At 40.4% G+C, this 27,953-nt stretch overlaps 2 protein-coding genes across 4 annotated transcripts in view; one reads left to right on the plus strand and one right to left on the minus strand.

Moving 5' to 3' along the window:
• The window catches only part of LOC144044238 (structural maintenance of chromosomes protein 6), a 28,308-nt gene extending 19,394 nt beyond the window's left edge, over positions 1-8,914 (plus strand). For all 3 annotated transcript variants that reach the window (XM_077558512.1, XM_077558513.1, XM_077558514.1), the window contains exons 15-27: positions 306-507; positions 581-695; positions 3,746-3,906; positions 3,995-4,130; positions 4,265-4,345; positions 4,420-4,590; positions 6,104-6,241; positions 6,326-6,471; positions 7,619-7,744; positions 7,827-7,932; positions 8,000-8,152; positions 8,227-8,324; positions 8,740-8,914. In XM_077558512.1, coding sequence (XP_077414638.1) covers positions 306-507; positions 581-695; positions 3,746-3,906; positions 3,995-4,130; positions 4,265-4,345; positions 4,420-4,590; positions 6,104-6,241; positions 6,326-6,471; positions 7,619-7,744; positions 7,827-7,932; positions 8,000-8,152; positions 8,227-8,324; positions 8,740-8,827 — 1,721 coding nt within the window. In that variant the 3' untranslated portion in view covers positions 8,828-8,914. The remainder of the gene's footprint in view (positions 1-305; positions 508-580; positions 696-3,745; positions 3,907-3,994; positions 4,131-4,264; positions 4,346-4,419; positions 4,591-6,103; positions 6,242-6,325; positions 6,472-7,618; positions 7,745-7,826; positions 7,933-7,999; positions 8,153-8,226; positions 8,325-8,739) is intronic.
• A 2,124-nt stretch (positions 8,915-11,038) lies between these two features.
• Positions 11,039-27,953, minus strand: part of baiap2l1b (BAR/IMD domain containing adaptor protein 2 like 1b) — a 34,431-nt gene continuing 17,516 nt past the window's right edge. The window contains exons 8-15 of the mRNA XM_077557788.1: positions 23,153-23,305; positions 21,526-21,681; positions 21,186-21,300; positions 20,889-21,105; positions 19,479-19,541; positions 18,348-18,573; positions 12,808-12,854; positions 11,039-12,266 (exon numbers count right to left, since the gene is read on the minus strand). Coding sequence (XP_077413914.1) covers positions 12,194-12,266; positions 12,808-12,854; positions 18,348-18,573; positions 19,479-19,541; positions 20,889-21,105; positions 21,186-21,300; positions 21,526-21,681; positions 23,153-23,305 — 1,050 coding nt within the window. The 3' untranslated portion in view covers positions 11,039-12,193. The remainder of the gene's footprint in view (positions 12,267-12,807; positions 12,855-18,347; positions 18,574-19,478; positions 19,542-20,888; positions 21,106-21,185; positions 21,301-21,525; positions 21,682-23,152; positions 23,306-27,953) is intronic.

A 27,953-nucleotide genomic window follows, 5' to 3' on the forward strand; every position in this document is an offset into this window, starting at 1 on the left:
ATTGCCTTTAAGCTTTCTGACTTGCATATCCTTCCATGAGCTGCTCATAATAGGTGGAAGTATTTTTGGCTTTTTCCTCCTGACAGAACTGGTGTAACTTATTCGGTTTTGTGGGCCAACTTAACTTAATGTTGCCAATGCTGTACCTTTATCAGAACCCTCCAAAGACATGGCATCATTGTCTGGGTTTTCCCAAATTGTTACTGTGTGTGAGCTTCTAACTTTGAAGAAGGAAGTCATTAAAAACTTCTGGTTTCAACTGTAAAAGTGGGGTCACCATGTGCTTGTTAACTTGTGCGCTCTAGGTTACCTGTTGAAGCTGAAGGACCCAGAGCAGGCTCTCGCTGTCGAGGTGTGTTTGCAAAGTCTGCTGCAGACCTTCACCTGTGACAACTACGACGACGAGAAAGTGCTGAAGGGACTCATGGCCAAAGTCCTGCAGTCAGGCCACAGGCCTCCCATCATCACCAGCAAGTTTCTCCCAACTGTTCATAATACACGGAGGAGGTAGGGGAGAGTCCAGCTACAACTGAACATTTTCAAGTCCAGAGTTAAGCTTAACTTGGTTGGTCTCATTTAGGGCTGTGAACCACCCAGCATACCCCACTGTGCTTCAAACTGTGGAAATTGAGGACCCGATTGTGGCCAATTGTCTGATCGATCAAAGGGGCATTGAGAGCATTTTGCTCATCAAGGTAATGTATGAAAAACCAAAATTATTTCTATTTGCGTATTGGCAGAATAATAAGAGAAGTGTTTATTTTCAGACAAATTTTCATTACTTTTGTCTAAGTCAGAATTTTACATACACTTGTAAAGAACATGTCATGACTCTCCCGAGCTTCCAGTTGTTTCTGTAACTCTAATAGAGTAACTGGAATGGATGCTTTCTTGTCACAAAAAAGATTCATGAATTTTTGTTCTTTTATGACTTTATTCGAGGTTAAAAGTCCATGTCGCAAGATATAGAGTTTTTGCAGATTTGCAACCCCTCTGGCAAAAAGCGGAATGAAAGCCAGCGATGTGCACATGCCCAGAGTGCCGAGATGTTAGTTTGGTAGTTTTATTGTGCATTGCTTATCATAAATAGTCCCTATTGCATTTTCGTGACAAAGTCGTACCTTTTTAGCAAGAAGAAAGCAAGCTGTGAGTCCAGTTACATCCTCTCAGGTTTTTCCACCTACTCCCATATTAACACAGCTCCAATATTGATCCACGTCCTCGTGCGCCGCTTGTGCGACTTTAGTTTTGCCCTTTTCATGGGGACAGTGTTATCCTTTCTGCTTGGTATTCTGACCGTGGTCGGGGGGGGTTGGGTTGCCCTTGGTCAGAGTCACCTCGGTGGACCACTCCCGTTGCATGTCGCCAAACTTCCGGCCCGGTGGTCGAACAAAAGGAGCTAGCGGGAGACGGAGGGGTTGCATGCAGTCTTGATTTATTATTATTTTGACACACTTGTGTCTTTACATGGTCTCGTCCACACACTCCCAAACACATCCGCCTTCCCAGCGCTTCTGTGGAGCGAGAGAGAAAGCATGCACGCGCCTGCCTTCACAAAAACTTACGATTTGGTCCCGAACACCCATCATTTTTTCACTCTACAGGAAAATAGGGGCAACGGCCATTTGTGCCACAGTAGTGCCTCCGGTCTATTATCCAATTTTTAAAACGATGTGTGGGTGAAAAATATGGTTATCTTAACACTCCAATTTGCGTTAATATTGCGACATGCACCTTTAAAAGAAAAAGTGACCAAATTTGTTGGTTCAAAAATATACATACAGCAACATGAATTGGCAATTTCGGTGACTTAGAAAGTTTGTCAATAAAATGAGCTTCATACCACTGAAAACGCAAATCATTGACTTGAACAAGTCAGGAAAGTTGCTTGGATCCATTTCAAAGCAGCTGCAGGTTCCAAGAGTAACAAGTATAAAGTGCATGGCACTGTTTATCACTGCCATGGTCAGGAAGAAAATGCAAGCTATCACCTGCTGCTGAGAGAAAATTGGTCAGGAGGGTGAAGAGTTGACCGAGAACCACCAAAAGCAGATTTGCCAAGAATTAGAAGCTGCTGGAATACAGCTGTCTGTGTCCACCGTCAAGCGTGTTTTGCACCGCCATGGACTGGGAAACTGCTGTGCAAGAAGGAAGCTCTCTTGCTCCAAAAGCAGCACCTTAAGGCTCGACTGAAGATTGCTGCTGATCATATGGACAAAGATAAGAGCTTCTGGAGGAAGGTTCTGTGGTCAGACAAAACAAAAACTGATCTGTTTGGCCACATTGCCCAGCAATAAATTTGGAGGAGAAAAGGTGAGGCCTTAACCCCAACAACACCATGCCTACCATCAAGCACAGCGGTGGTAGTACTATGCTGTGGGGCTGTTTTGCTGCCCATAGAACTGGTGATTTACACAGAGTAAATGGGATAGTGAAAAAAGAGGATTAACTCCCCTTTTTTTTTTTTCAAAAATCATCACCTCAAAGTTTGGGTTTTGGGCACTGTTTGGTGTTTCAACAGCCAAATGACCCAAACACATCAAAAGTGGTAATGGAATAGCTATAAATCAAGCTAGAATTAAGGTTTTAGAATGGCCTTCCCAAAGTCCTGACTCATTAAACCCTATTGAGAACATGTGGATAATGCTAAAGAAAGTCCCTGTCAGCAAGCCAACAACTGAACTGCACCAATTCTGTCAAGAGGTGTGGTCAAAGATTCAACCAGAAGCTTACCAGAATCATGTGGATGGCTACCAAAGCGCCTAATTGAAGTGAACATGGTCAGAGACATGTAAACCAAAAATTAGCATTGCTGTATTTATATTCACTGTTTTTTTACCCATGTATTGTTTTTTATTTTTTATTTTATTTATTTATTTTTATTATGAATGTACTGTTGTCAGTTGGAGCAGATGGATAATTCAATTTCCCACTGGGATTATGAAAGTATGTATCTATCTATATCTATCCAGTATGTTTTATCCAGCCCCCCCTGGGCTATACACGGTGTTCTGATTAGGGATGCACAATATTATCGGTGGCCGATAATTATCGGCAATTAGCGACCAATTTGACGTCATACAGATAAACCAAATATAGAAATCTGCCAATAATAATAGATTTGCCACGTTGATTCATCTGTTGTGCTTGTGGCTCAAGTTGTGCCCAACTGCTCAACCCCTCCCCTCTCCTACGGTAGTGTCGCATATTTGTGACGTCATAACGCACACGACCTTGTGTTACCCTCGCAGTTTTTTGTTGCATTTTTAAAACATGACTGTGGCAACTCAAATTGAGTTACTGGTTGTCTTTGAAGAAGAGATCAATACAATTCTACTTCAAGGTGTGATTTACACAATGTTTCAATGTATTTGTACATGTTAGACTTATTGTAGGACTCAAAAGTATATTTATCTTCAAGTCAATTTTGCAAACAATTATCGGCTTATCGGTGAACGACATCGGCACTTTCTAAATGATTGGTTTATCAGTGTCGGTTGATAATAGCATTATGGTGCGTCTGTAGTTCTGATTCAAATGCTTTATTTTCCCACATAAAAAAATTAAATCATACCATGGTATTTTACACGGATTAGAAAACCGCCCCAACACATTTTATAGTCATATCCCAGTACATATATATTGTAAAAGGCCGAATCATGAATATGCGGGGTTCACTGTATCTAATCTTAATGTTTCTGTCACTTTGGGTTGTTTGAGCATGTGTTTGTACACTCTTTTGTAGAATCGAGCTGAGGCTTGCAACGTGATGATGAACGGACATCCGCCCCCCAATTGCTACCAGGCTTTCTCCAAGGATGGCGACCAGATTTTCAGCAACCGCTGCTACACATCTGAGCAGACCAGATCCAACTGCCTCTCGGGTGACGTGGAAGAGGAGATAAGGTGGAAATCTCAAGGCCAAACATTTCCACTTTGTTAAGAGCATAATAACCATTGTCGTGTCGTCGCCCTTTTATTTCCCGTTTGGCAGACACCTACAAAGAGAGCTGGAGACTCAAAAAGCTCAGGCGTTGGTCTTGCAACAACAAATGAAGAATTTGGACGAAGACATCAAACAAAACGAGAAGCTGGAGAAGAGTGCTCACGCAGAGTTGAAGATTGCTAATGTATTGCTTTTCTTTTTTTCTCCTCATTATTCAGTTTGTTGTGAAATTGTATTGAATTTATTTGGCCAATTGCGATTACATTTTATCCCATTGATATGAGTGGGGAACTCATCAGATTTCCACATTTATTGCAGGACAAAGCCACAAAGTATCGACTGGAGTTGACAGACCTTCAGAATTTGGAAGAGCCTCAGCTAGAGGACCTTAAGCCACTGGTATGTTACCGGGTGCACTGTATTAGTTGGAGCGGAGTCCCTCCAATCTGTAAATTAAAACAAATAATAAACAGGAGGAGGACCTTCAGGAGATTGTCGCCAAGATCTCTACAAAGAGCAGCAAGTGTGAGGAGGCGAGAGCCCGAACGTCAGAGCTCCAGGAGAACTATGAGAAGGCGGAGCAGGTGTACAAACAGCACAAGGAGCGCATCAATACAATCGCTGAGGAGGCAGACGCAATTAAGGTAATGCTGCGGTCAGACTGAACTCAAGCTGAGCGTTTCTGGCGGCGCATTTCTATATGTAGTCTGCAGTTTGCGCGGTGGTGTGCCAGGTGGCGCGGAAGAAGCATTTGAAGTGAAAATGTTGCTCCTTTGCCAATTTCACGGTGGTTGGCTGAAATGAACTTTTGATGGCGGCGCGTCGCCGAAAGCCAATCGGCATTGAGATTGTACTTAACATCAGAGGTGGGCATTGTCATTGATTGGAATTGATGATTGATGGAAGTGCCAACCTTTTGCCGTGTGCTTCAGCACTTTTCAGCGAATGCTTGATAATGCGAAGCCTCACAAAAATAAACGGATTGAGAAGGACCAGACACGCAGCAACAGCTAAATAAATGAATGGCCACACACAGCGTTGTGAAATTAAAACAGAGTGGGACAATATCATTGTGGTCTGTGAGACCTAAAGGTGAATAACACAGCCAGCTTCCAATAGTGGCTGGGGCTGAGCCGAAATTTTTTATTTTATTTTTTTACAGCTGCTGAACTTTTAGCAGCAATAGTAGTTACACAACCACCCGCCACCAGATTGACTAGCGACGTTTAGAAATTTTTTTCCTTTTTTTTCGGAGTAGGATGAGGCTCACCTACTATTCTCTGCTCGTAGCAAGCGCTGTATAGTTGCACAACGAACGAAAGCAATTGAGGCACGTGGGGAGACGCAATATTTCATGTCTGATTTGAACCGAGCATAAGCCTCTGGTGTCACTATTCATTTAGGATTGTCATGTCAGTGATTCAATTGGACATGCACAAACAATAACAATTCAGATAAATACCAGACCAATATTGAAGGAAAAAAATAATGTCACATTCACGGGTCCGATATTGACAAAACTGGACATAACAAAAGCCGCCTCTAGTACATCAGCACAGGAGGAATTTCCCCAAAAATGCGACTTATTCTTCTTTATCATGCTTTTTTTTTTGACTGGTGGGCCTTATGCTCCGGAGTGACTCATAGTCCATAAAAAACGGTAATTAATTAAAAAAAAAAATGTGATAGCTGGCTGACGCAAGTCCTTAAATTGATGATGTTCCCAACAATTTTTGTGCGGCAGGCTTTTGGCCATATGTGACTTGTCCATTTTGTGCTTATCATAAGTTTAGAGCATCATGACTTCAATTAGATGAGTGCAGATTTTTAACTCGGGATGGAATATCATTGACACTTAGACGAGACAGTTTAATGCCATGGGCTGAAACTCATCCGGTCCACATGGCAACAAAGTGATTCATATAATCAATTTCAACACACCAATTTTCCACACAAACTCAGGCTGGTGCAGTCCTAAAAAAAACTTTGTTGGATGAAATAAGGCCTTCTCAGATGAGAGGCGAAATGTCTTGTAAGACAAACAGAGCAGTCCCGTTGCGGTCGATTCAATGCCCTGAAGAAGAAATGACTTGGATAAAGGACAATATCCGCCATCATGTTCAACACCTGTACTTGTGACCCCGTGTTGTTGTGCAGGAGGAGTGGATCAAGGTGGACCAGGAGGTGATGAAATGCAAGCATCACAAGAAGTACTACGATGACAAGCGCAACGGCCATCTCAAAAGAATTCAGGAGCTGGAAGCCACGCTGCAGAGCAAGGAGCAGGAAGTTGAAGTAGGAGCGTTCCCTCCTCAAAGGAACTCTCGGTGTATGTTTGGGAAGGTTTCACGAGGTTGTCCCTTGGCTGATTCTGTGCAGGAAAACATGTCCAAAGCCAGAGAAATCTGGCCCGAGCGCCTTGAAGTGGAGCGGACTGCCAGGAGCTTGGACACAGAGATCAGCCGCCTCAAGGTGAAGGTTGCCACCCAAAAGGAGCAAGAGGGTGACCGCGAGGAGATAATCAGGTGCCTTTATGTGCAACTCTTTTTCTCCCAGCTGACTTTGGTCGTCAGCCAATCCCATGGCGTAAAATAACCATTTGCGCTCGCATTCACATGTAAAGAATGTTGAAAGTTTTCCGTCCACCTACCGTGCATATTTTTGGAATGTAGGAATGGCAGTGTCGTTGGCAGAGTACTGGGAGAAAATTAGCATTTATTTAATGTATTTTTTCTCACAATGCTTTGCTGAATTTAAGCAACTTCTCGGTCTTTTCATGGACAGATGTTCTCTGCTTCAAAATTTGTTCAACTCTCTTGGCTGGCATTATAGACTTTATCTAGTACAGATACTTCAGTATAGTATACAGTTGAAAGTTGAAACCACGTGTTAACATGCACTATATACATTAAAAAGACATGAAATTTGACTCGGCATTTCCTGTTTTAGGTCCGTTTGGATTACCAACATTTTTTCTATTTGCAAAACACAAGTATGATGAGCAAGAGTTTTTTGGTTTTTCTTTTCAGATGTTTTTCCCTTATTTTTTTCAAAGTCGGAAGTTGTCTTGTAACGACTCAATACTAACATTTCAACACTATACATGCATAAAATACTTCGATACCGGTACTGAAATGGTACCTTGACAAAAAACTAAAACATCAGCAAAAGCAGCAAAATTAAAACTGACAGTAAAACTTCAAATTATTTAAATTTTTTTACTAATTCAAAATGTACTGTATATATTTATGTATATACTATATGAGCATTCACATTGCAAGCCATATTCTTGAAGTACAGTATTTGACTGCATTTAATGTCATCCGTTGTAGATATTGGTAATACAGTGGCACTCCAATGACTCAACGCAACGTTGCTTGTGTGTGCGCGTGCGTATCTCTGCTCCTTTCCATTCTGCTCCCAACTACGGTAGTCAAAATGTAACTTATTTTTTAAGGGAAGTGCCAAAAACGCGTCACAACCTGTCGCTCTTACTACAACTAGTGGTATAACTGAATGCCGGTAAGTGAGGTGCGAAAACGGCTGCCGTAGCCGCAGGGGTCATTGTGTGAATGCAGCGTCATGGCAAATGCAAGTGTTACCTGTGCTTTGAATTTCACAATTGATAGTTGCCGGTAGTTGAGTCCTTTTTATCCAACATGGCTGTTGCAGAGAGTACCGTGATGCTCTGGCGAAGTACAAGAAAACCGGGCAGGAGATGAAGAACCTGGCCACGTTCATCAAAAAGCTGGACCGGGTTATGGATCAAAGACTTAAGGTTTTTGGTGACCTGAGGAGGTAAGCGAGGGAAAGCAAGCAAGCTTATTTCCTTGAGTACCGCAAATGTGCTGTAAACATCTCCACACCTCCTTGTCTGCAGGTTCCTGTCAGCGCGTTGTAAATATTACTTCAACAGCATGCTGGCGCAGAGAGGCTACACAGGAACCATGAACTTTGACCACAAGAAGGAGACCCTCACAATCTCCGTGAGAACACCGCCCCGGACATGATTTTCACCAACTGGGGCCTCAACGGGCTCTGTCATCCCAACAGGTTCAGCCTGGAAGAGGAAGTGAGGGCGACTGGGCCAACATGCGATCGCTTTCGGGGGGCGAGCGCTCCTTCTCCACCGTGTGCTTCGTTCTCTCACTCTGGGCCATCACAGAGGCGCCCTTCCGCTGCCTGGATGAATTTGATGTTTATATGGTAAGTCAAGTTTTGTTTCAATGTTAAGTAGAGTAAAAAGCGTGTCTTGAAGTCCAGTGTGATGTTGAATTTAGGACATGGTGAATCGAAAGATCTCAATGGAAATGATGCTGGGAGTGGCTGATAGTCAACGCTACCGGCAGTTTATCTTCCTCACGCCACAGAGCACGAGGTAATAACTCATCATTAACAGAGGTGTCAAAATCCAGGTCCAGAAAGTAAAAACCCTTTCACAGTCCGGCTTTAGGTACAAATCCTTCTACTCAACCTGCAGGTAAACGAGCTCCTGCTCATTTGAGTCCAGTTGAGTAAAACCACTTGTGGACAGGTCGCAAACATGTTCAAAATTTATTGGTGGCAAGACAAAGTAGGAAAACTGTTTGCAAATGTCTTTGCAATGTTTTGCAACCTTGAATGAACCTTGACCACAAAAAAAAAAAAAAATTGGTATGTGCGCACACCCTCGTGAGCCTTCTCCACTCAGTGAAATACAGGCTTAATATCATAAGGCACTAAAGTTATATTTTTTGCCCCCTTATAAACAGTTCATTCTCATGAAAATATACATCTTCCTTCCCCTTTTCAAGCACTCTTCCAGAAACTGATCTCATCACAATCCTCCGTCTCAAGGATCCGCAAAGAGGCCAAGAAAACCAAGACGAAGAGCAATCGTAATGCACAGTTACAGCGTTAGGCGTTTTTCAGCCCCAAGTATTTCTGTTTTTCTGCACACATAATAAAGGTTTGCACTTTCACATTGCACAGGGTAGTTGATGTTTGTCTCATTTGCTAAAATATTAATGTTGTTTGATCAATCAATGAGGCTCAAAAAAGTTTGTTCCAGACAGTAATGTAGTGTGGGTTGACAGTCCAGAGCGAATCAGTTTGGTCCGTTTGAGCACCACTTATTTGGATTTTTGTCACAGGATACATCACATGATTCCAGGGCACTTGTTGCCTGGCAAATTTCATAAAGCTCAATCATAAGTACCCTATAAGCCTACTAAAAAACAACAAACATGTACCAGCCAGTTCCACTTGTTGCTAGTTAGATTCATAACGCACAACCATTTACTGCCTCACAGGTCGCTGGGGGGATTACATTGGCTACTTGTTAGACGCTGTTAATATAACGCCACAGCCCTTTTTAAAACAACAAATACAATTCTTTAAAGCAGAGGTCCCCAACCCTGGTCCTCAGGGACCGCTATCCATCCAGCCTGTTTTCCATGCCTCCCACAGCCAACACAGGTGATTCATATCATCAGCTAATCAGCAATCTCTGGAGAAGGCTGATAACTATCTCCACCCGTGTTGGCTGTGGGAGACATGGAAAACAGGTTGGATACCGGTCCCTGAGGACCAGGGTTGGGGACCTCTGCTTTAAAGGACGCAATTAACAACACACATACCATAACTGCTTGGTGATTCTCAACGCGCAATTAAGGTTAATCAAGACTGCAAACGACACAAATGAAGCCTTCAAAACTACTTCGGCACATGGAGGAGACCAAGCATTCCGAGTTCAAAGTCTGGAGTGGAGTTTTTTTTTTTAAGGAAAAAAAGGACAGAAGTACTGAGGGGCACCAAAATGCACAAATTCATTGAGCACATCGAAGTAGACCTCAAGGGTTCCCACTGATCAGCGTTATGGTAAGTTGTCATTTTTGTCCATTGTAAATTTGTTCTTTGCTGCATTGATATCCGCGCCATTAAATTTTTTGCCACACTCTTGCTGCTTGGCAGAATTTACACCACGGCGGAAAACTACTGTACGGCAGTTTCCCAACCTTATTGAGCAAAGGCACATATTTTCACCCTAGCCAAACTCGTGTTTAACCAAAAATATCATGATGCCGGCCACATATGATAAAATCAGCCCTATCCTTAATTAACAGATTATCCAGTCAATTCTAGCACTGAAATTAAATTAATAAATGTAATACCAGTATTTGGTTCAATTTTGTTTGTGGTGTCAGAAAAAAACGGGGGGTCTTAGGCCATTATTGTAGATTAGGACGGTGACAATATTTTATGTGGTTGGGGGGACACAGGTTAATTTAGCACTGCTCCATGGTGATTTGCCCAGGAAAGGCGGGACATTCTGTAAGATTGATAATTGTGATTCACTCAAGGTTCCACAATATCAATCTGGCACTGCTCCACCGTGATTTGCCCAGGAAATGCGGGACAGTCTGTACAATACTGCGAGCTAATCGGACGATGAGGCATTGTGTACGTTTATTTTGACCAATCACGGTCACGGATAAAACTCAGTGTTCGTCAAAGGGGGTGGGGAAAGCACGAACATATTTACCAGCTAAAAATGCACGGACCGTCTCTCGCTGTTCAACATTCAACAAGGAAATGGTAAGTAATTCTGCAAGAACAATTGCAGCGTCCATTCGTCCATGTTAGGTTTGTTTGTTTGCCCTACCCCCGCGTCGGCGCTGGCTTCCTGGTGTCGTCAGATGCATATCACGCCCTGAACACAATGTCGCTCTGTGATTGGTCGGTTCGGATCGGTTGAAATCAACGGTTTCGGTACAAAATTTGTGAGCTCACAAATACCGCGAGAATTCAGCTTGCTAGGAAATTAGGGGTTAAATCAAGTCCAGTTACATTGATTCAACTTTTGGCAGAATACCATGATGAGTTTAAATTCCACATCCAGCACACTGGTTGGAAATGATGTTGCATTATTTTCAGTTCACTCTGTATTATATATGAAATTCGAAGGATGACTGATGGGTGGAGGGGATACCTGTATCTTGTAGCAAGTTCCTTTGCCAACAGCAGTCAGTGACACATTTTCTTCATAAAAACAGTTTCTCCTTGTATTGTGACATATTTATGCTGCCAACTGTTTAAGAAAAAACAGCCCAATTGCAAAACTTGAACTTTATTCTAGGAAATGGACTTTCAAGTGAAATTACAACTTTCCCAAACATTTCATACTTATTCCCCATAAAATTGTACTTTTTTTGTTTGTTTTGTTTTTTAAATTGTGACTTAAAACAAGCGTTAAAAAATGCCAGGAATTTCAAACATCTTTGTATGGAAAAAAGTTTGAGCATTTATTTCATATCCTTGATATCTACAGGTCCATGTACTAGTACGCCCTTTGACCTTACTACAATTCAGCACACTAGTTGAAATCTGTAGCACTACTAGTAGAATTGTATGAGTTCAGTAGTATCCTACTGGTAGTACACAGCTGTCAACAGTTTAGCCTTAATAGTAACACATAGTTCTACTAGTATACTAGTTTTGCTACTAGGTGTAGTGAAGACAAATAATAGAGACAAAAGGCCATTTGAGTATTCAATAGCCTTGATTTCCAGCTCAAAGTCCATGTACTAGTACATTCTTTGACTTTACTAGTAATTAATAGGACAACTTTGGCATACCAGTAGGGCAAGTACATGTTATCAGTGAGGCAAAACTACTTGTGGGCATTTTGGTACTTCTAGTAGCGTTTAGGAGGCTACTATTGTGACACATGCCTACTAGTTCATTTAAATGTTTATTTTGAACATGAAAAGTATTCCAAAAAACAAAAACACGCACATTGGGCCTAGAAGTGATGATAATGCATCACTGCAATTAAGTAGTTAATTAAGTGTAATTGGTGTTAGTCCTGATGACAAAGCATACTAGTATATGGACATTAAACTTCACATCAAGACGATGGAGCAAATGCTCAAACGGCTTTACAGAAAGGCATTTGAGCACTTATTCCATATCCTTGATATGAAGACTACTAGTGCGTAACTAGTTTGGGCCTAAAGGTAACGTGGGCTGCTCCTCCATTCCCAGTGGCAACAACAACAAAAGAACACACATCCTAACAACTGTAATTTTGAAAATACATGTACAGTTTTTTCTCCCTGGCTCTGCGTGTGCATGGTCGGTCTGGATGTGGTTATTTCCAAGTATCACCATCACAGACAGACATTTCAAGTCTAAATAGAGGAGCATCAGTCCTGTAAAAGGTCCCAAATACTTCCATGTGTGCAGCATGTTAAAGTTGAGCAAAGATCAGATGGCCGGGGCCGAGCGATCGTTGGTAACGGTCGGACGTAGTCGCACGGTGGAAAACGGGTTGCCTCCCCTGGATAACAAACACACAGGAAGGATTAACATGTGAACCGACTAGTCGATAAATCCCCCATTATGTTCTGTAACAGAGAATCAATAGACAATAATAGCATAACTTCTGCTTAGATGATGAAACGAGGACAAGTGCCGGTCGAGCATGAACTTTTTAAGTGGAAAATCAACGGTTAATGTCAACGCTCAGCAAACAATGAGTCAACTTGTGATCAACACTAGACGCCGTTGTCAAGCTGTCATTGATGCTCAAGGGCACATGACGAGTAATTGAGACGTTAAAAGTGTTTGTTGTGGTGTACCCACCATTGTTATTGTTAACTTTTGTTTCTACTTAAATGTCCTACTTTCATGATATATCACTGTAGCGTGAACTTTGTACATTTTCCACAAATTTCACCTGAAAGCTAAATAAATATCCCTAACTTTTTGTGAGTAGTGTACATAGCTTTTGTCATTTTTAGTGGGGTCCACTTATAAAAATTCCCAATATAATGATTAGGAAATAAGTAAATCATTTTGAACAACAGTCAATGACTTACGCCAGGTAGGCAGGTGTAGGTCTGGGGATGCCATTGGTCTGGTTTGTCTGTGGAGGGAAACAAAAAGGTTCTTTGAGTCACACGTTACCGAATACTTTTCATGGAACGCCCTTAAAAAAATAAAACTATGTTAAGACTTCTTGTGTGGAGAAATACAACATGAGGCAATGAGCGGAATCTTGACTATCTGGAAGTGCAAGTTGGGATCACAAGTCATAATAATAATAATAATATGCCACACACAATGTAATCTAAAATACAGCCAGCCACTGTTAAAACTCAGTGAAATTTTAAATGGCTTCAAAAGATCTAATGCATCTTAATATGAATATAACAAAACTTTTGAAAATATTTCCATATGCATTACTTTACCATACAAAATGCATATAAAATATGTATAATAATATACCTAAAAAACATGCATCTGTAAATACTATTATACTGAATAAAATAAAACTAATGAAAAGATTCACATTTAAAATAATGTGCCTAACCTTGATTTAGTGTTTTGCTGTTGGGCGGAAGCTTCTCTCTAAATTTGGTCAATTTTAATATTTTTTTTTTACAAATTTATAGTTTTTGATTGACCCCCCCCAACCCACTCCCTCCCCCAACAAAGTAACTAATATGAAATATTTAAAATAGAATTAGAGCTTTAACCAAGCAATGTTTAATTACCCCCCCCCCCCCCCCAAAAAAAATCTTCATTTTTTAATTTCTTAAAAGAATGTTGTTTCTGGAAATGTTAAGATTGTGGTACTTGGTAATATAAATACAGTATTTCTGATATGAGAAAAAAAAGCACACACATACATCAAATGTTGATTTAAATAGAACCGAATTTGGTACTTTTTTGTAGTAGTAGTAGCGGTAGTAGGTTGTTTCAACTAGCAGTCCTCAGTAGTTACCACAAGATGGCAGTCAAGCACAGAGAAACTGCATGCTTGCACAACTTTGGTCCACCGCTATTTACTTCCTAATTTCCTATCTACATGTATGAATGTTTTCTTTGTACAGTAAACAAAGACAAATATCCTACATTCGATAGACTTGCATGTCCCATTCCGTAAATTTCAGAATGTCCTTCATGTGATTAAAACATAGGAAACTGTACGATTATTCTTTCACATCCAACAATAGAAGGTAATGAACTCTCCAGGGACGCAGTTTATTGACCTTTGAGGTCATTCTTTCCATTCAGTGCTGATTGTTCTTGATAGCAAACCAGTGAGGTTGCATTGTTTTAGTCCTGGTGACAAGTGCATTCCAGAGAATCCACACGCCTCTCCCAGCTCTCCTTTCTCCTATTCTGACAACGTTCTATTGTGTAATATTCTATTCTGCGTAGATTTTCAATTTTTTTTTATTTGGTATTAATGTGTGATGATTGTTGCAGGTGTGTTTTGCGAGATCAACAGTTTTGCTAAACAAAAATAAATAAATAACAGTACTGGCCAGCATTTGTAATTAACGCACCTAAAACCCACCAAAACAAAATACTTTGTGAAATGGCTTCCTATTGGCAGTATGACACATAAATCATTGCCATTTGTGTGTGTAATTTGCACCCCTTTGCGGAGTTTTCTCCCTCACCTTCAGACTGTTGCTGAGTGGGAATTGAATTAGGAATTAAGAATAAGGGCTTTTGTACAAAACAAAAGCTCAGTCAGAGGAAGCGTTATCAAAAGCCCTCAAATATCTAAACCTCAAATGCCCATTGTACGTAATTATATCATTTGTCTGAACCGCTGCAAAATACTTCACTGTACATACTAAATTTAAGAGTTAAGAAAACAAGAAAAGCCCTTGATGAAATAAATGTACGACGGCTTATTAGGGCCACGTACAAATATGTTTTTTTTTTAGAGGGCGGGGGCAATTTCCCGTGGAAAAAAAAAATCACAAATTTGCCACTTTATAAACTCGCAAATTTGCCACTTTATAAACTCGCAAATCTACACGTTTTTTTTTTCGACTTTATAAAGTGGCAAATTTGCAAGTTTAAAAAGTAGCAAATTTGCCACTTTATAAAGTCGCGAGAAACGCACGTAGCGTAGCTATAGTCTAATCATGTGAGGATTGGATGGTGGTTAATGGGACACTGTTTATGAAATGAAAAGGCAGGATGGAGATTGATTCGTTCTTAAATTAAAATTTTACTCATCATTCACCGGAGCCAGAGCAACAACACTTCCTGATCCCCTATCAGCTGACTAACACTAACCAATCAGATGCTAGCATACTTAAGGTAAATGCAAGTGAATGACGGAGAGCAGCAGATTCGACACATCAACTTAAGATTCTTGTACAAAAAAACAAAACAAAATGTATGAACGTGTAAATAATAATTCTGGAAACGTAAATATACATTTTAACAAATTAACTTATATGCTTGATCGTCCGGGTGTGGACCTTCGCAAAGTGAGGCGTCTTTGTCGCAGGCCAGTGGCCGTACACTTCGCTTCAAAAAGCGAATGCTTAACATCATATGGTTAATCTACTGTATGCTAAAGCAATTATTATCTCCTTATTTGGAAACCCCACCAAAAAGTATTGGCACAAATAGTCAAGTAGTACGCTACGAGTATTTTTTCTCGAAAATTTTTATAAAGTGACAAATTTGACCCTTAAAATGTGGCAAATGTGCGAGTTTTTTTCTCAGAATATTGCCCCGCCCTCTAAAAAAATATGTATTTATACGTGGCCCTAATACGCCGTCGTACAAATGTCCTTCATTTGCCTTAAGCGAAGGAAACTAAAAAACTGCTTTACTGTACATCAAAGTGAGCAATTTCCAGCCAAAGGAGGTTGTGGTTGTGTAAGCTCTGCAGACTGTCACAGTTGGCGTACATGCATGGAAGCATAAAAGCTTAGTCAAGGAGTCGCAGGTGTTCTCAGTAACCGGGCAACAGAGGAAATAACATCGCTGCCTTCGCACATACTACAGTAAACGATGACCGCACCAGCTATAAGAGGGTGTGCACACTTGTGCAACCACATTATCCCAGATGGTTTTCAATTTACTTTTCTTGAAGGCTTTTTTTTATTCCAATTGAGTTGTAGTAGTTATTGGTCACATTAATTGTGGAAAAAAAGTTTTGAAATGATCTCTATTGCTCTCATTTAAAAAAATGAGAAAAACCTGGAATTTGAACAGCGGTATGAAGACTTGAGAAAGACCCTCTGTGGACATGACAGATGACAGGCAAAGTTTCAGTTTGCAGATATATTGCACAACAAATGGGAGCGGCGTCCTTTGCTATTGTTGCAAGGGAATTCCCTGTGTACAACTTGCCTGGATTTCCCGCTTCACAACTATTGCATTTCCTCAAATGGTATTTGGGGCGTTAAGTTACTATATTTTTACATTCCGTCCATCTATTTTTTTTAAACATTTTTTTTTTAGTTTTATCTAGGGGTGTCAGGCGATTACATTTTTTAATCACATAACTTCAATAGTTGACGAGTAATCGTATTTTTTTTTTAATCTGTTCTAAATGTACAATAAAGTGTACAATAAAATGTTTTTTCTAGGTTTTCGTACTCTTGTTAACATAAAAGTGGAATTTTTAAAAATCGAATAGAAATATAGCTGCATCTCTTAGTCATTGATACAGTAACTTCATAATAATTCATAAAATTGACTTAAAATTAAAAAGATGTCCTGTAGTGTAAAAAATTAGTGTGATATTGATTTGTGTTGGTCATTTTTCTGCTACTAGATGGCATAATTACATTTATAAGACGTTGGTGACAGCTCAGTGCATTTTTCTTGTCATATGAACTCTTTTACCGCCAAAAACGTTTAATGACGTTTACTAAATTTTTTCCCCCTCAATGGGTAGTGGAAGTTGTTGCGCAGCGCTGCCTAGTCAATGGACTTGTGAAATCACAAGCACCCACTAACTATGGCCAGCAGATGGCAGTATTGTATCTCTTTTCAATGTTCTGCCGGTGTATGCAATTGCTGTGAATCACGACCTATATGATGAAATAGAACGTTTTCAAGGATGACGTGAATGATCAAAGCCTTTGTAACATTAAATCAAATTCACATGCGTCACTAAACAAAAAATATTAATGTCAAAGTCACTGTTGTGCAGAAAATGTATCTTTTCACAAAAAGCTTCTTTCGTCCGTATCTTTTCAATTTTCGCTCAATGTCACTCAAATTACCTATTTTTAAATAGTGATTAATGAAGAACGGGATAAGGTAGAAACATACTTTTTTTTCTAATGAAAGAATGGAACGCGATCTTTCATTTGGCATGTTTACGTAGTCAAAGTACAGACGCTCCCCTACTTACGAACATTCGAGTTACGAACAACGGTACATACGAACATTTCTGCGCGTACATTATGTCGAAAAATGTTAGGAAAGAAATTCTGTAAGTTAGATTTTGTATTGCGCGTAGTGCTTCTTTCCGCCGCTAATACCGACGATTGGCGCTGTGAGAGCTCATTGGAGGCTGAGCAACGTGGCGAGGAGGAGGAGGAAGAAATGCCGGTCCCCATGAAGCAGGAAATAACTTTTGAAGCCGATTCCAGCGACGACGAAGAATCTCTCATGATATAAAATCCTCCTCTTCCTCCTCCTCCATCATCTCCTTAAGCATCGAGTACATCTTCCAAAAGTAAGTTAAACTTCATTTTATTTATCTTATTACGTACATGTACATACTGTGTGTGTGTGTCTCGCTCTCGCTCTCTCTCTCTAACATTCGTAGTACAGTACAGTACTGTACGTATTCTCTCCATTTTATTAAAAGTTTTTTTCAGTACAAACCAATGCAGGTTACTTGTACAAGCCTTAAACATACTTATATAAACCTTCAATATACTTATATAGGCTTTAAACATAAATTATAATACAAAATATAGCACTGAAGCAACTTACGAACAAATTCACCTTACGAACGATCGTCCGGAACGTAACTCGTTCGTAAGGTGGGGAGCGTCTGTACACAATATTCTGTTTGCCTTGAAAGATGAGTTAAAATGCTCAAATTCGGCTGGCACTGTCGGGGTTGTTTTCTTGGACGTGTGGCAGTAAAAGAGTTAAGAGCTATTTAATCTTCAACATGAAGTAACTTGTGAAATTCTGCACTACAACTTCACCCCAGTCTCCACAAAAGTATGCATTATTCTTAAATTTATTACTGCGTAATTTTGACGTGGGCGCGTCTAGACTAGAATTCCCCCACTACAGACTTTACAAGTAAAGGGCGGTCCTTAATCGTGCGTTAAGAAAATGAGTGGCGTTAAAGGAACTTGAAATTAACTCACAATTAACACACTCATTTTGGCACCCCTAGTTTTACCTTTTTTATTTATGGAATTTATTAAAGTGGAATTCTATGCCTCATTTACGTTATGCTGTTATGTTTGCGTTTACAGTATTCTTTTCTATTGAACATTGTAGTAAACACATTTTGATATCAATCACGTGTCTATGACGATACATATTGATATTAATTTATGTCCCAGTCCTTGTCTGTCTACCTCAGAAGGCAACAACACAATGTGAGCTAGTGACTGACCGCGTGATGATCAGACGACGACAACGAGGAGACGGAGGAGGGCGTGGGGGAATGCTGCCGGTGATTGTTGACGTTTGTGGTCGACGGGTGGTGCGTCTTGACGGCGGCGCGCCTCGGGTTGTCGGCGTAGTCCTCCGGGGGGAGGATCATGGTGGCCTCATCCGTTTCCGTGTCCTGGTGGTGCAGGTTGACCACGCTCCGGCTGCGGTACGGCGCCACCGACACACTGCATCACGTAAATTGCACATTTAATCGTCATGAGCAAAATGAAGGTTAATCATTTTGGGGAGTCCCCATCTGGTGTGAGATGATATTTTGTTTTGGGTACGCCAAACTGGGCGAGACAGACACTCTTCCAACGTCAAAAAAATTAAAAATGTATTTGACGAATATTTTTGTCAGTGGCAATAAATGTTTTGATTCCATTTGAGGAATATAAATGTCAATTGCAATGAATGAGTTACAGTAATTTCTGGACTACAAGCCGCTACTTTTTTCACTGCATTAGACCCTGCGGCTAATATAAAGGTGCGGCTTATCCATCAGATCACAAGGGGGCGCACTATAAAGGAAGCGCAAGAGCAAAACAAACCAAGTGAGCCCAAATACAGTAGGAGAGACAGAACGAGGGCAAGACAATTTGCGCCCTCATTATGGAAAAGGAGCGGGAACATTAAAACACCTGCGGCTTACAGGTGCGCCTTATTTGTGTTAAAAACTCACGTATTCCCCGAATTTAGCTAGTGCGGCTTATAGTCAGGTGCGCCTTGTAGTCCAGAAATTACTGTGATTTATTAACTTTTTGATTCATACTATGAAGTGTCTGTTTTGTTCTTTTTGGCAATACATGATGTATTTTAATAGCAAGGAACCTTCTAATTTGGACTCTCTGCTGAAAAAGTTTGGGAAAGAAAATGTGGGAGGGGGCTCCAGGAGGAATGCAACTCAGGACAATAAGAATCAAAAGGTTGAATAAGGGGAGTACTCCCGTAAGGGTTCAATAGCTTACCACGCTAATAGGGAAACTAAAGGAAGTTCAGGCAACAATACAGCTTGATTGCAATGTGAAACCTGTTTGTGTGTGTGTGTGCGTGTGTGTGTGTGTGCGCGCATTAGTTGGAGTCACCTTACCTGTTGTTGTTCACGAGTGGCTCAGAGAATGCACGGCAGTATGACGAAGGGAACCAGCCCCTCCTGGAAGAAGGGAAAAGATATGACGACATTTCAAGGTCAAAATTTAGTTCACTTATCAAAGTTGTATTGCATTTTAGGTTCGTCCTGAAATTGAACCTGAACGCCCAACATCCCAAAGTTGTACACCACTAAAATAGGTAGTCTGAGGTTACCATGGCAACAACAGAAATTGTGTCATATTGCTTTATTGCGGTAAATCAATACTGTATGTATCATTGTTACTGTTTCACCCGTTAGATTTTTCCTTATGTGGCGACTGCACCCATCTGTGTGTGTGTGTGTGTGTGTGTCAATATTTGCACTAGATGAAATTACACGTTCATGGTAGCCTTTGTTGACTCGTAGGGGAGTTTTCCACATGTTCATCATGTCCATCCCTATTGTGACCTGATCAGCTTTCCATCGATCAAACTTGCGTGGCCTAGCAGGCAGCCATCATTCAGTAAAAATGGAAAGGAAAGTCTCCAATTAAATGTTCAGTGTATTTCTATTGCAGTGGGACTGTCAAGATTAGTTTTTCAGTTGTGTTTGGGGGCGTGAGTTGCCCAGTTACATTATCAGAGCTGAAGACAAAGACGAAACCACAATGCCTTAAAGCTAAACCCTGGTCACAAGGTGCGCTCTGATAAGCACAACGACACGTCTTTTTCGGTGTGTTTTTTTTGCTACTGAATTTTTGGTGAATGATTCATGATTCTCAGAGTCAGACCTTGGTATTTTTGGGGGATATGATATGATGCAATTTTGAAAACCATATAGCTCAGGGAGAAAAAAATAATTTCCCATGATTTGACAATTTTGGAATAAAATGACTATTTTTGTCTTAATTCTCTAAACTATTGAAAACATATTGTGGTACCTCCTAAATACAAATACGGTGGTGCCTTGAGATATGAGTGACCTGACGTTAAGTTTTTAGTGGGTTTTTAGTGGGACTAAAATTAAAATTATTATTATTATTATTTTTGCTTGTAGTTTGGATGATAGTGGACAGTTATTCAACAAATAGCCATATGGAGTTTACATTTAAAGTTATACTAAACAAAGACAATTACACGTTTATTTATCCAAACCACATGGGACTTTTGACAAGCTCCAATTTACATACTATACATACGCAATCTGTATGTAGGATGTATGGGCCAGGTGGTTAAGGTGCAAAAACAAAAGGAGTGGCATAATGTCCACTGGATCGAAGCAATGTGGCAAAAACTGTTTCATTCTTAACATTCTATTTAATGAGTGGTTTGTGAGACATGAGAGAACCAGGACTATTTTTGTGCTTTCGTCCAGTCAGTATGTTCAGCAATCCAAGCAAAGGCTAGAAGTCAATAGCATAAGACTCACTTTCCGTTCTTCTCCATTTCACCATACATCCACCCATCTTTCTCTTCGGGTATGAGCAGGATGATGACGTCTCCCTCGTCAAAGCTGAGCAGGGTGTTGTTGTTGCCGGCGGTATGAGGGAAGATGGTGCGAACCCGCGGCCTTTTCACCACGTTGTTGAGACCCGTGGCCACAGACACGGACCTGGCCAGATTGTTCTCCCCGTTGCTCTCAGGGTCTGGTGGCAGGAAAGAAATTGAAGGATGTTAAAAAGGATGTGTTTGAAAAAGCAAGCTCTCCACTAGCTTGTTTGTATACCTGTGTTGTTGTTGCTAGTCGTGGGTACTCTAGGAGTTTTGCTGTCTGGAGTGAACATGTTCACTAGTGGGCTGACATGAGCTTTCTGAGATGGAGCTGGTGGAGCTGAGATGTTCTGTCACACACATACACGCAGTGATGCTAATGTTAGCATGCAAATGATCACTTAGTCTGAATTAGTTGTATTATTAGATGCCCATTCGATGACATCATACTTAATTCAAAGACACCATTGTTGAGACATTCACTGAACTTGTTCTGTCCTTCCACAGGGCGCACATCAAAAAAATTGTTTTTTCTTTTCATGGACATCCACATGTGTTGGGTGACCCCAACATACCAAACTGCGTCGCGAGGGTGTGGGAGAGGGCAGCGGTGTTATGGAGATGGGGGTACGTAGTCCCTCGATCATGGTCATAATGCTTTCGGGCATGTCTGTGGCGTCGTTGCACTGGTCCTGCCAGCTGGTCAGCTTCTCCATTAGGATGTCTCTTGCCTGACCAGACCAACAAACAAAATCTTGTAATTGCATAACTATCATTTCATCAGTATGGTAACTAATCATTATATACGGAAGAGGATTAGGGCCAGTGAAGAAAAAAAAAGGGGTTGGCAGGATTCTGACTTTATTCTCAGAATTCTGGCTTTAATCACAGAATTCTGACTTTAAAGTGAGGATTCTCACTTTAATCTCAGAATTCTGACTTTAATCACAGAATTCTGACTTCAAAGTGAGAATTCTCACTTTAAGGTCGTTTTAACTGACTTTAATCACAAAATTCTGACTTTAAAGTGAGAATTCTGACTTTTAAGTGAGAATTCTGACTTTCATCACAAAATTCTGACTTTAAAGTGAGAATTCTGACTTTAATCACACAATTCTGACTTTAATCACACAATTCTGACTTTAAAGTGACAATTCTGACTTTAATTACAAAATTCTCACTTTAAAGTCAGAATTGTCACTTTAAAGTCAGAATTGTGTGATTAAAGTCAGACTTTAAAGTCAGAATTGTGTGATTAAAGTCAGACTTTAAAGTCAGAATTGTGTGATTAAAGTCAGAATTCTCACTTTAAAGTCAGAATTTTGTGATGAAAGTTTTTTCTGACTTTAATCACAAAATTCTGACTTTAAAGTGAGAATTCTGACTTTAATTACACGATTCAGACTTTAAAGTGAGAATTCTGACTTTGTGACATAGAGCTATGAATTGTGAGTGAGAAAGTGAGAATTCTGAGAAAGTGAGAATTCTCACTTTAAAGTCAGAATTCTGATTTTAAACTCAGAATGCTGAGAAAGTCTGAATCCTGCCAATCTTTTTTTAATTTATTTATTTTTATTTGGGAGCTTTTCAGAATCACTAAAATTAATCATAAAATAATGTGACAAAAAACATTTAGCTAAAAGCATCACATCACCAGAGATGCAGAATATTAAATGTATTAATATGCTGAATGCTACAGACGTTTTTTTGCTATAGTTGAAGGTGGCTGTAAGTAAGTAAGTTATGCTCTGACCAACCAGAGGACGGGAAAATGCTGATGTCATTTGGGCCGGCGCTCTGGCTCTCCCATTAATGATATATCGGAAGTTACATGGGCCACTACTGATTCTCAATGCCCTGCGCAGATTAGAATAATTTGACAACACAGATGCCGATATCTGATTGGACAAAAAAATCTAACATCCATACACAAGTATTGGAAGTAGTGTAGCCAAGAGAAATACTACGAAAAAAAGAGAACAGAACACTGAGAAATAATTTAATGTAAGAAAAAGACAAATAATTATAATTTTTGTTGCAATGTAGGTCAGTGGCTCTGTTTTTGTCTTGTCTTTCAAACGTAATGAGTTTGGACTTGTCTGTCATTTAGCATCCACTAAGACAAGCTTCGACAGTGACATACTCAGTCAAGCGAAAGCATCCAAACTGTAACCTAAAAAAATGGCAGGTGTGTTGCGCAACCTTGTCATGAAACGATGCGATCTGATAGGAAAACATGCAGTGTTTGTCCACCAGGAAACAGAAGCGTCTCTTCTCCTCCAGTAGAGCCTCTTTGCAGCCGTCCGCAATAAACAGCTGCATGTCCATTTGCCGGTTTGTCAGCATCTCCACGCACTGAGGACACACACACACACACACACACGCATTTATAGGTGTGTCTTACACACAAGTGCTTCACAATCACAGGGGTTATCAGTCTTGAGCAAAAGACAGCTTGTGTTATCCACCAGCTTAATGGGAATTGATCCTGACGTTGCCTTATCTTGCTGTCCATATGCTTTACAGCCGTATAGTCGCGGTCGCCGCTCAGCTAACCTCTCATGATGAAGTGATTTGAAATGAGTGAGGTTTCTTTTTCAACTTTCTAATCACACCCAGGCAGTGGATCCCAGAGACAAGAGTGCAGTTTTGGACAAAAAGGTCTCGTGAAAGGACGGACAAAAGGGGCAGGACACATCCTGTGTGTTATCTACAAAAGCAGACGACAAAGTCGTGTCGGCGTGAGTCCACGCGTGTGTATATATATATATACACACACAAGTGCTCAGCGTAAATGAGTACACCCCCTTTGAAAAGTAACATTTTAAAAAATATCTCAATGAACACAAAAACAATTTCCAAATTTTGGCAAGACCAAGTTTAATATACATCTGGTTAACTTAGAACATGGAAGTAATGTTAAAAATAAAACATTTCACTACACATTTTTCAGTTTTACCCAAATAGGGGTGATGCAAAAATGAGTACACCCCTCAATTATTATTATTTTTTTTTTGTACTTTGTATGGCCTCCACAATTTTTAATCACAGCACCAAGTCTTCTAGGCATTGAATGAAAGCTTGAATTGAAATCTTTTTCAATTCTTCAACAATGGCCTCTTTTAGAGATTACATGTAGGATTGAGAGTGATGCTCAACTTTTCTCTTTAGAATTCCCCATAGGTGTTCAATTGGGTTCAGATCAGGAGACATACTTGGCCACTGAATCACTTTCACCTGCTTCTTCTTCAGAAATCCAACAGTGGCCTTAGATGTGTGCTTAGGATCATTGTCATGTTGGAAAAGTGCACGACGACCAAGGCCACTAAGTGATGGCAGCATCTTTTCTCTTTCTCTGTGAATTTATGATGCCGTCACTGAAATGCAGCTCCCCGACACCAGCAGTACTCATGCAACCCCACATGAGGGCACTGCCACCACCATGTTTCACTGTAGGCACCACACATTTTTCCTTGTATTTCTCACCTTTGCGACGGCATACAGTTTTGAAGCCCTTAGTTCCAAAAACTTTGATCTTGGTCTCATCACTCCAGAGTATAGAGTCCCAGTAGTCTTCATCTTTGTCAGCATAGGCCCTGGCAAACTCTAGGCGCACTTCTTTTGTGCCTGGGCTTTAGGAGAGGCTTCCTCCGTGGACGGCACCCAATCATGCCATTCCTCTGCAGTGTACGCCGTATTGTGTCACGGGAAATAGTCACCCCAGTTTGGCTTTTTATTTCCTTAGATAACTGCAGCGAACTTGGATGTCGATTTTCTTCCACCTTTCTCATTGGAAGACGCTGCTGCCGAGTTGTTAACATCCCTGAATGACCTTGACGTCTCTATGAGATGGTTGGAGTTCCACCTTTTTAAAACTTTTGTACCAATTTTGCTACAGTATTCTGACAGATAAGTAAAGCTTCTGCTGATCACCTTTGTTGTGCAAATAAATTATTTTCTTTCTCGGATCCTGTGACATTTCTCTTCCGTGTGGTGCCATTGCTAACAGCATGAAATGGGAAAGTGTTTTCTTTAAGTAACACCCATTTATAGTCAACAGTGCTTGACACCTGTGTAATGAATAATTAGACTCAACTGTAGACGTTTGGAGTCTAAAATTTGGGCTTTTTGGGCTTTGCTCCAGAGACTTTCAGTATACTCAATTTTGCATCACCCAAATTTGAATAAAATTGAAAATTCTGTTCTCTAATGTATATTATTAACCTTACTTTCATGTTATAAGTTAAACAGATGTTATACAAATTTAGTTTTGTCAATATTTTGATTTTTTTTTTTTTGGATTTCATTGATATATTGTTTAAAGTGTTATTTTTCATAGGGGGTGTACTCATTTATGCTGAGCACTATATATATATATATATCTTGGAGCAGCAGGTTTGTTTCACCCACTTGTGCATTTTTTTCCTATGGCATAAACAGAATCAATTACCGCCCACCAAAAAAACTGGCCATGCGTACAGATAGCAAAAGTTATTTGGTTGGCGACACAATCAGGTCCATATATTCCATTTAGTGTTGTTTTGATACCGTTTCTTTGGCCCCGGATACTGATTCCGATACTGAGTTTTGCAGTATCGGCCGATGCTGATACGGATACCGTACCGATACCACATCGTTTGAAAAAAAAAAAAAAAAAGTTATTTTTTATTTTTTTTATTCTAAAGCTGCCCTGCCATTGGTTCAGAGCATTCAAGGGCCAATAGGATATATTGGCTCAGCATGCAGTCACACATCAGTGAATGTCGTGCACGAGGAGGACACAAGTTGCCGCATTCAAAGTCCTCTATTAGCATCAGAGATAATGGATTGGGACCTCTCCCGGTACCAATATCAGAACAACATTAATTCAAACAGAGTATGTCCTCTTCTACAGCCATTTTCTCCACTTATCATACCATGCACAATTAAAAACAATGCTCATGTGCACGTCAGATAAAAACTCGCTCAGCGGTTTCTCATATGCATGAGAAAACTTTCGGGGGTTCACGAGATATTTCTCATGCGCACACGAAAAACTTCCTGGTGCTTCCCAGAAACACATTTTCATTTTGGTCAATGAATCAATGTCAAACAACAGAAGAGGTGTTGGCTCAAACAATGGTGCCCTGTATGCTCTTTTATTACAAGGAAGTCCTTACATGATCCTGTCAATCTAGAGCTGTTACATTTGCAGGCTTACACTCGGAGCATCCATGTTAACAAATGTCAACTGAACTAATAATAAACAATGTACTACTACTACAAATATGAATAAAAAGCAACAATGCTAGCGACATGACCGGCTGCCCATGAATCTGCCATTTTGTGGGAAGCCTCACATTTGTCAATTAAGATGTCAGGCGATTAAAAAAGCTGACTGGAATTTTACAACTGGCACTGTACATTACTGTCCAACGTGTTTTTCTAATAATTAAAAAGGTGCATTTTTGTTACATAGCACTATCCCATGATCGTAATGTAATATTTTACACATAACAACCTTATTTTCTCACCAGTTATGTTTCAGGTCCCCTAATTGTTCTAATCAGAGGACCCCTGCCTTATATTTTATACCAACAAATATAAATAAAAATGAACTGCATAACAACACAGGCAGATATAACAAATCAACTGGTGGGTGGCATATTTCCCACTAACAAGTGGAAGAGAGAAAATAAAAGGCGTGTGAATTTCTGAAAACCTCTCGATCATACATAAACAACGGAAACAAAACTTTTTCACTTTTCACCCGTGGGCACTACATCAAGCCTGTTGCTATGGACGACCTGTGTTTTAAGTGAGGCGAGATCCATCTTTATTCAGACAGAAACTTGGATAAATAATATCCCTAGTCAATGACAAATTAAAGTGCATTTGGATCAAATCTGTGCAAGTTTGACTTCATTCTGTTTGTGTCCCTGGGGTTGTTCAACCCACCAGTAGCGCCAAGTGTATTGTCAGAATACATAAAACCCTCAAAGATTCACAAAGACACACGTGGCCTGCCTCGATCGATGCTTGGAAGGTTACATAAGCGCTGGACTTTTCCAAATATATGGAGCACTTCACTCCCACTGCAACTGTACTACGCGCTTATTCTGAAAGACAAAGCGCATCACTTCCGGTAGCGGAAGTAGCTAACTGTCGCTAATAAACATCTCGTAAAACACTCAAATCACACACTGCGGTATTACAAGTAATAGCTACTGCAAACAAGGCACTAACAGTACTGTTGTTACTCTGTCAGTAAGGAATACAAATTTCTAATCCGGTATACATCCTACTGACTTAGTTCCAAGGGGTCACTTTGTGAACCCGCGCACAAAATAAATGTTTTCACCCCGATCCACAATTCCTTCTGGACGGGATTATAGGACACACTCTTTGCATGAGTAATGTTTGTCAGTGTGTAGGCAAGATATTTTTCGGTCCAACTTCTGCCACATGCATTATGTACCTTTTGTCCCTAAATATCGCCACATTTGCTGATGTGGCTTATTATATCTTGGCAAATAGGAATAGACCTGTGAGTGTGTGTGTGGCGTGTGCTTTTGTCTTTGCTACATTGTGGGGCCCATACTTGTGTGTTTTTCCAGGTTTAACTACCATTGAAGGAAACGACTTGAAATTGTGGGGACATTTTGGTGGTCCCCACAAGTTCAGACCTCTTTTTGAGGGTCAAGATTTCGTTTTAGAGTGTAGGTTTGAATTGGGTTATGGTTGAGGTTAGGGTAAGGAATGGGGGTAGGCAATCATTTTTGATGGTTGGAGTTAGGGGGAGGGGCTAGGAAATGCATCAAGTCAATGAGATGTCCCCACGATGATACAAAGACAATTGTGTGTGTGTGTGTGGTCTTGTTTTTGTTACATAGTGGGGCCAACATTTCGGGATTTCACAGAGTTATGGGGCCCACCCGTCCATGTGGGGCCATTTTGCTGGGCAACACAAGTTCAGACCTCTTTTTGAGGGTCAAGACTTGGTTTTAGAGTTTAGGTTTGAATT

The sequence above is a fragment of the Vanacampus margaritifer genome, chromosome 2 (assembly GCF_051991255.1).
Source record: "Vanacampus margaritifer isolate UIUO_Vmar chromosome 2, RoL_Vmar_1.0, whole genome shotgun sequence".
Classification (NCBI taxonomy): domain Eukaryota; kingdom Metazoa; phylum Chordata; class Actinopteri; order Syngnathiformes; family Syngnathidae; genus Vanacampus; species Vanacampus margaritifer.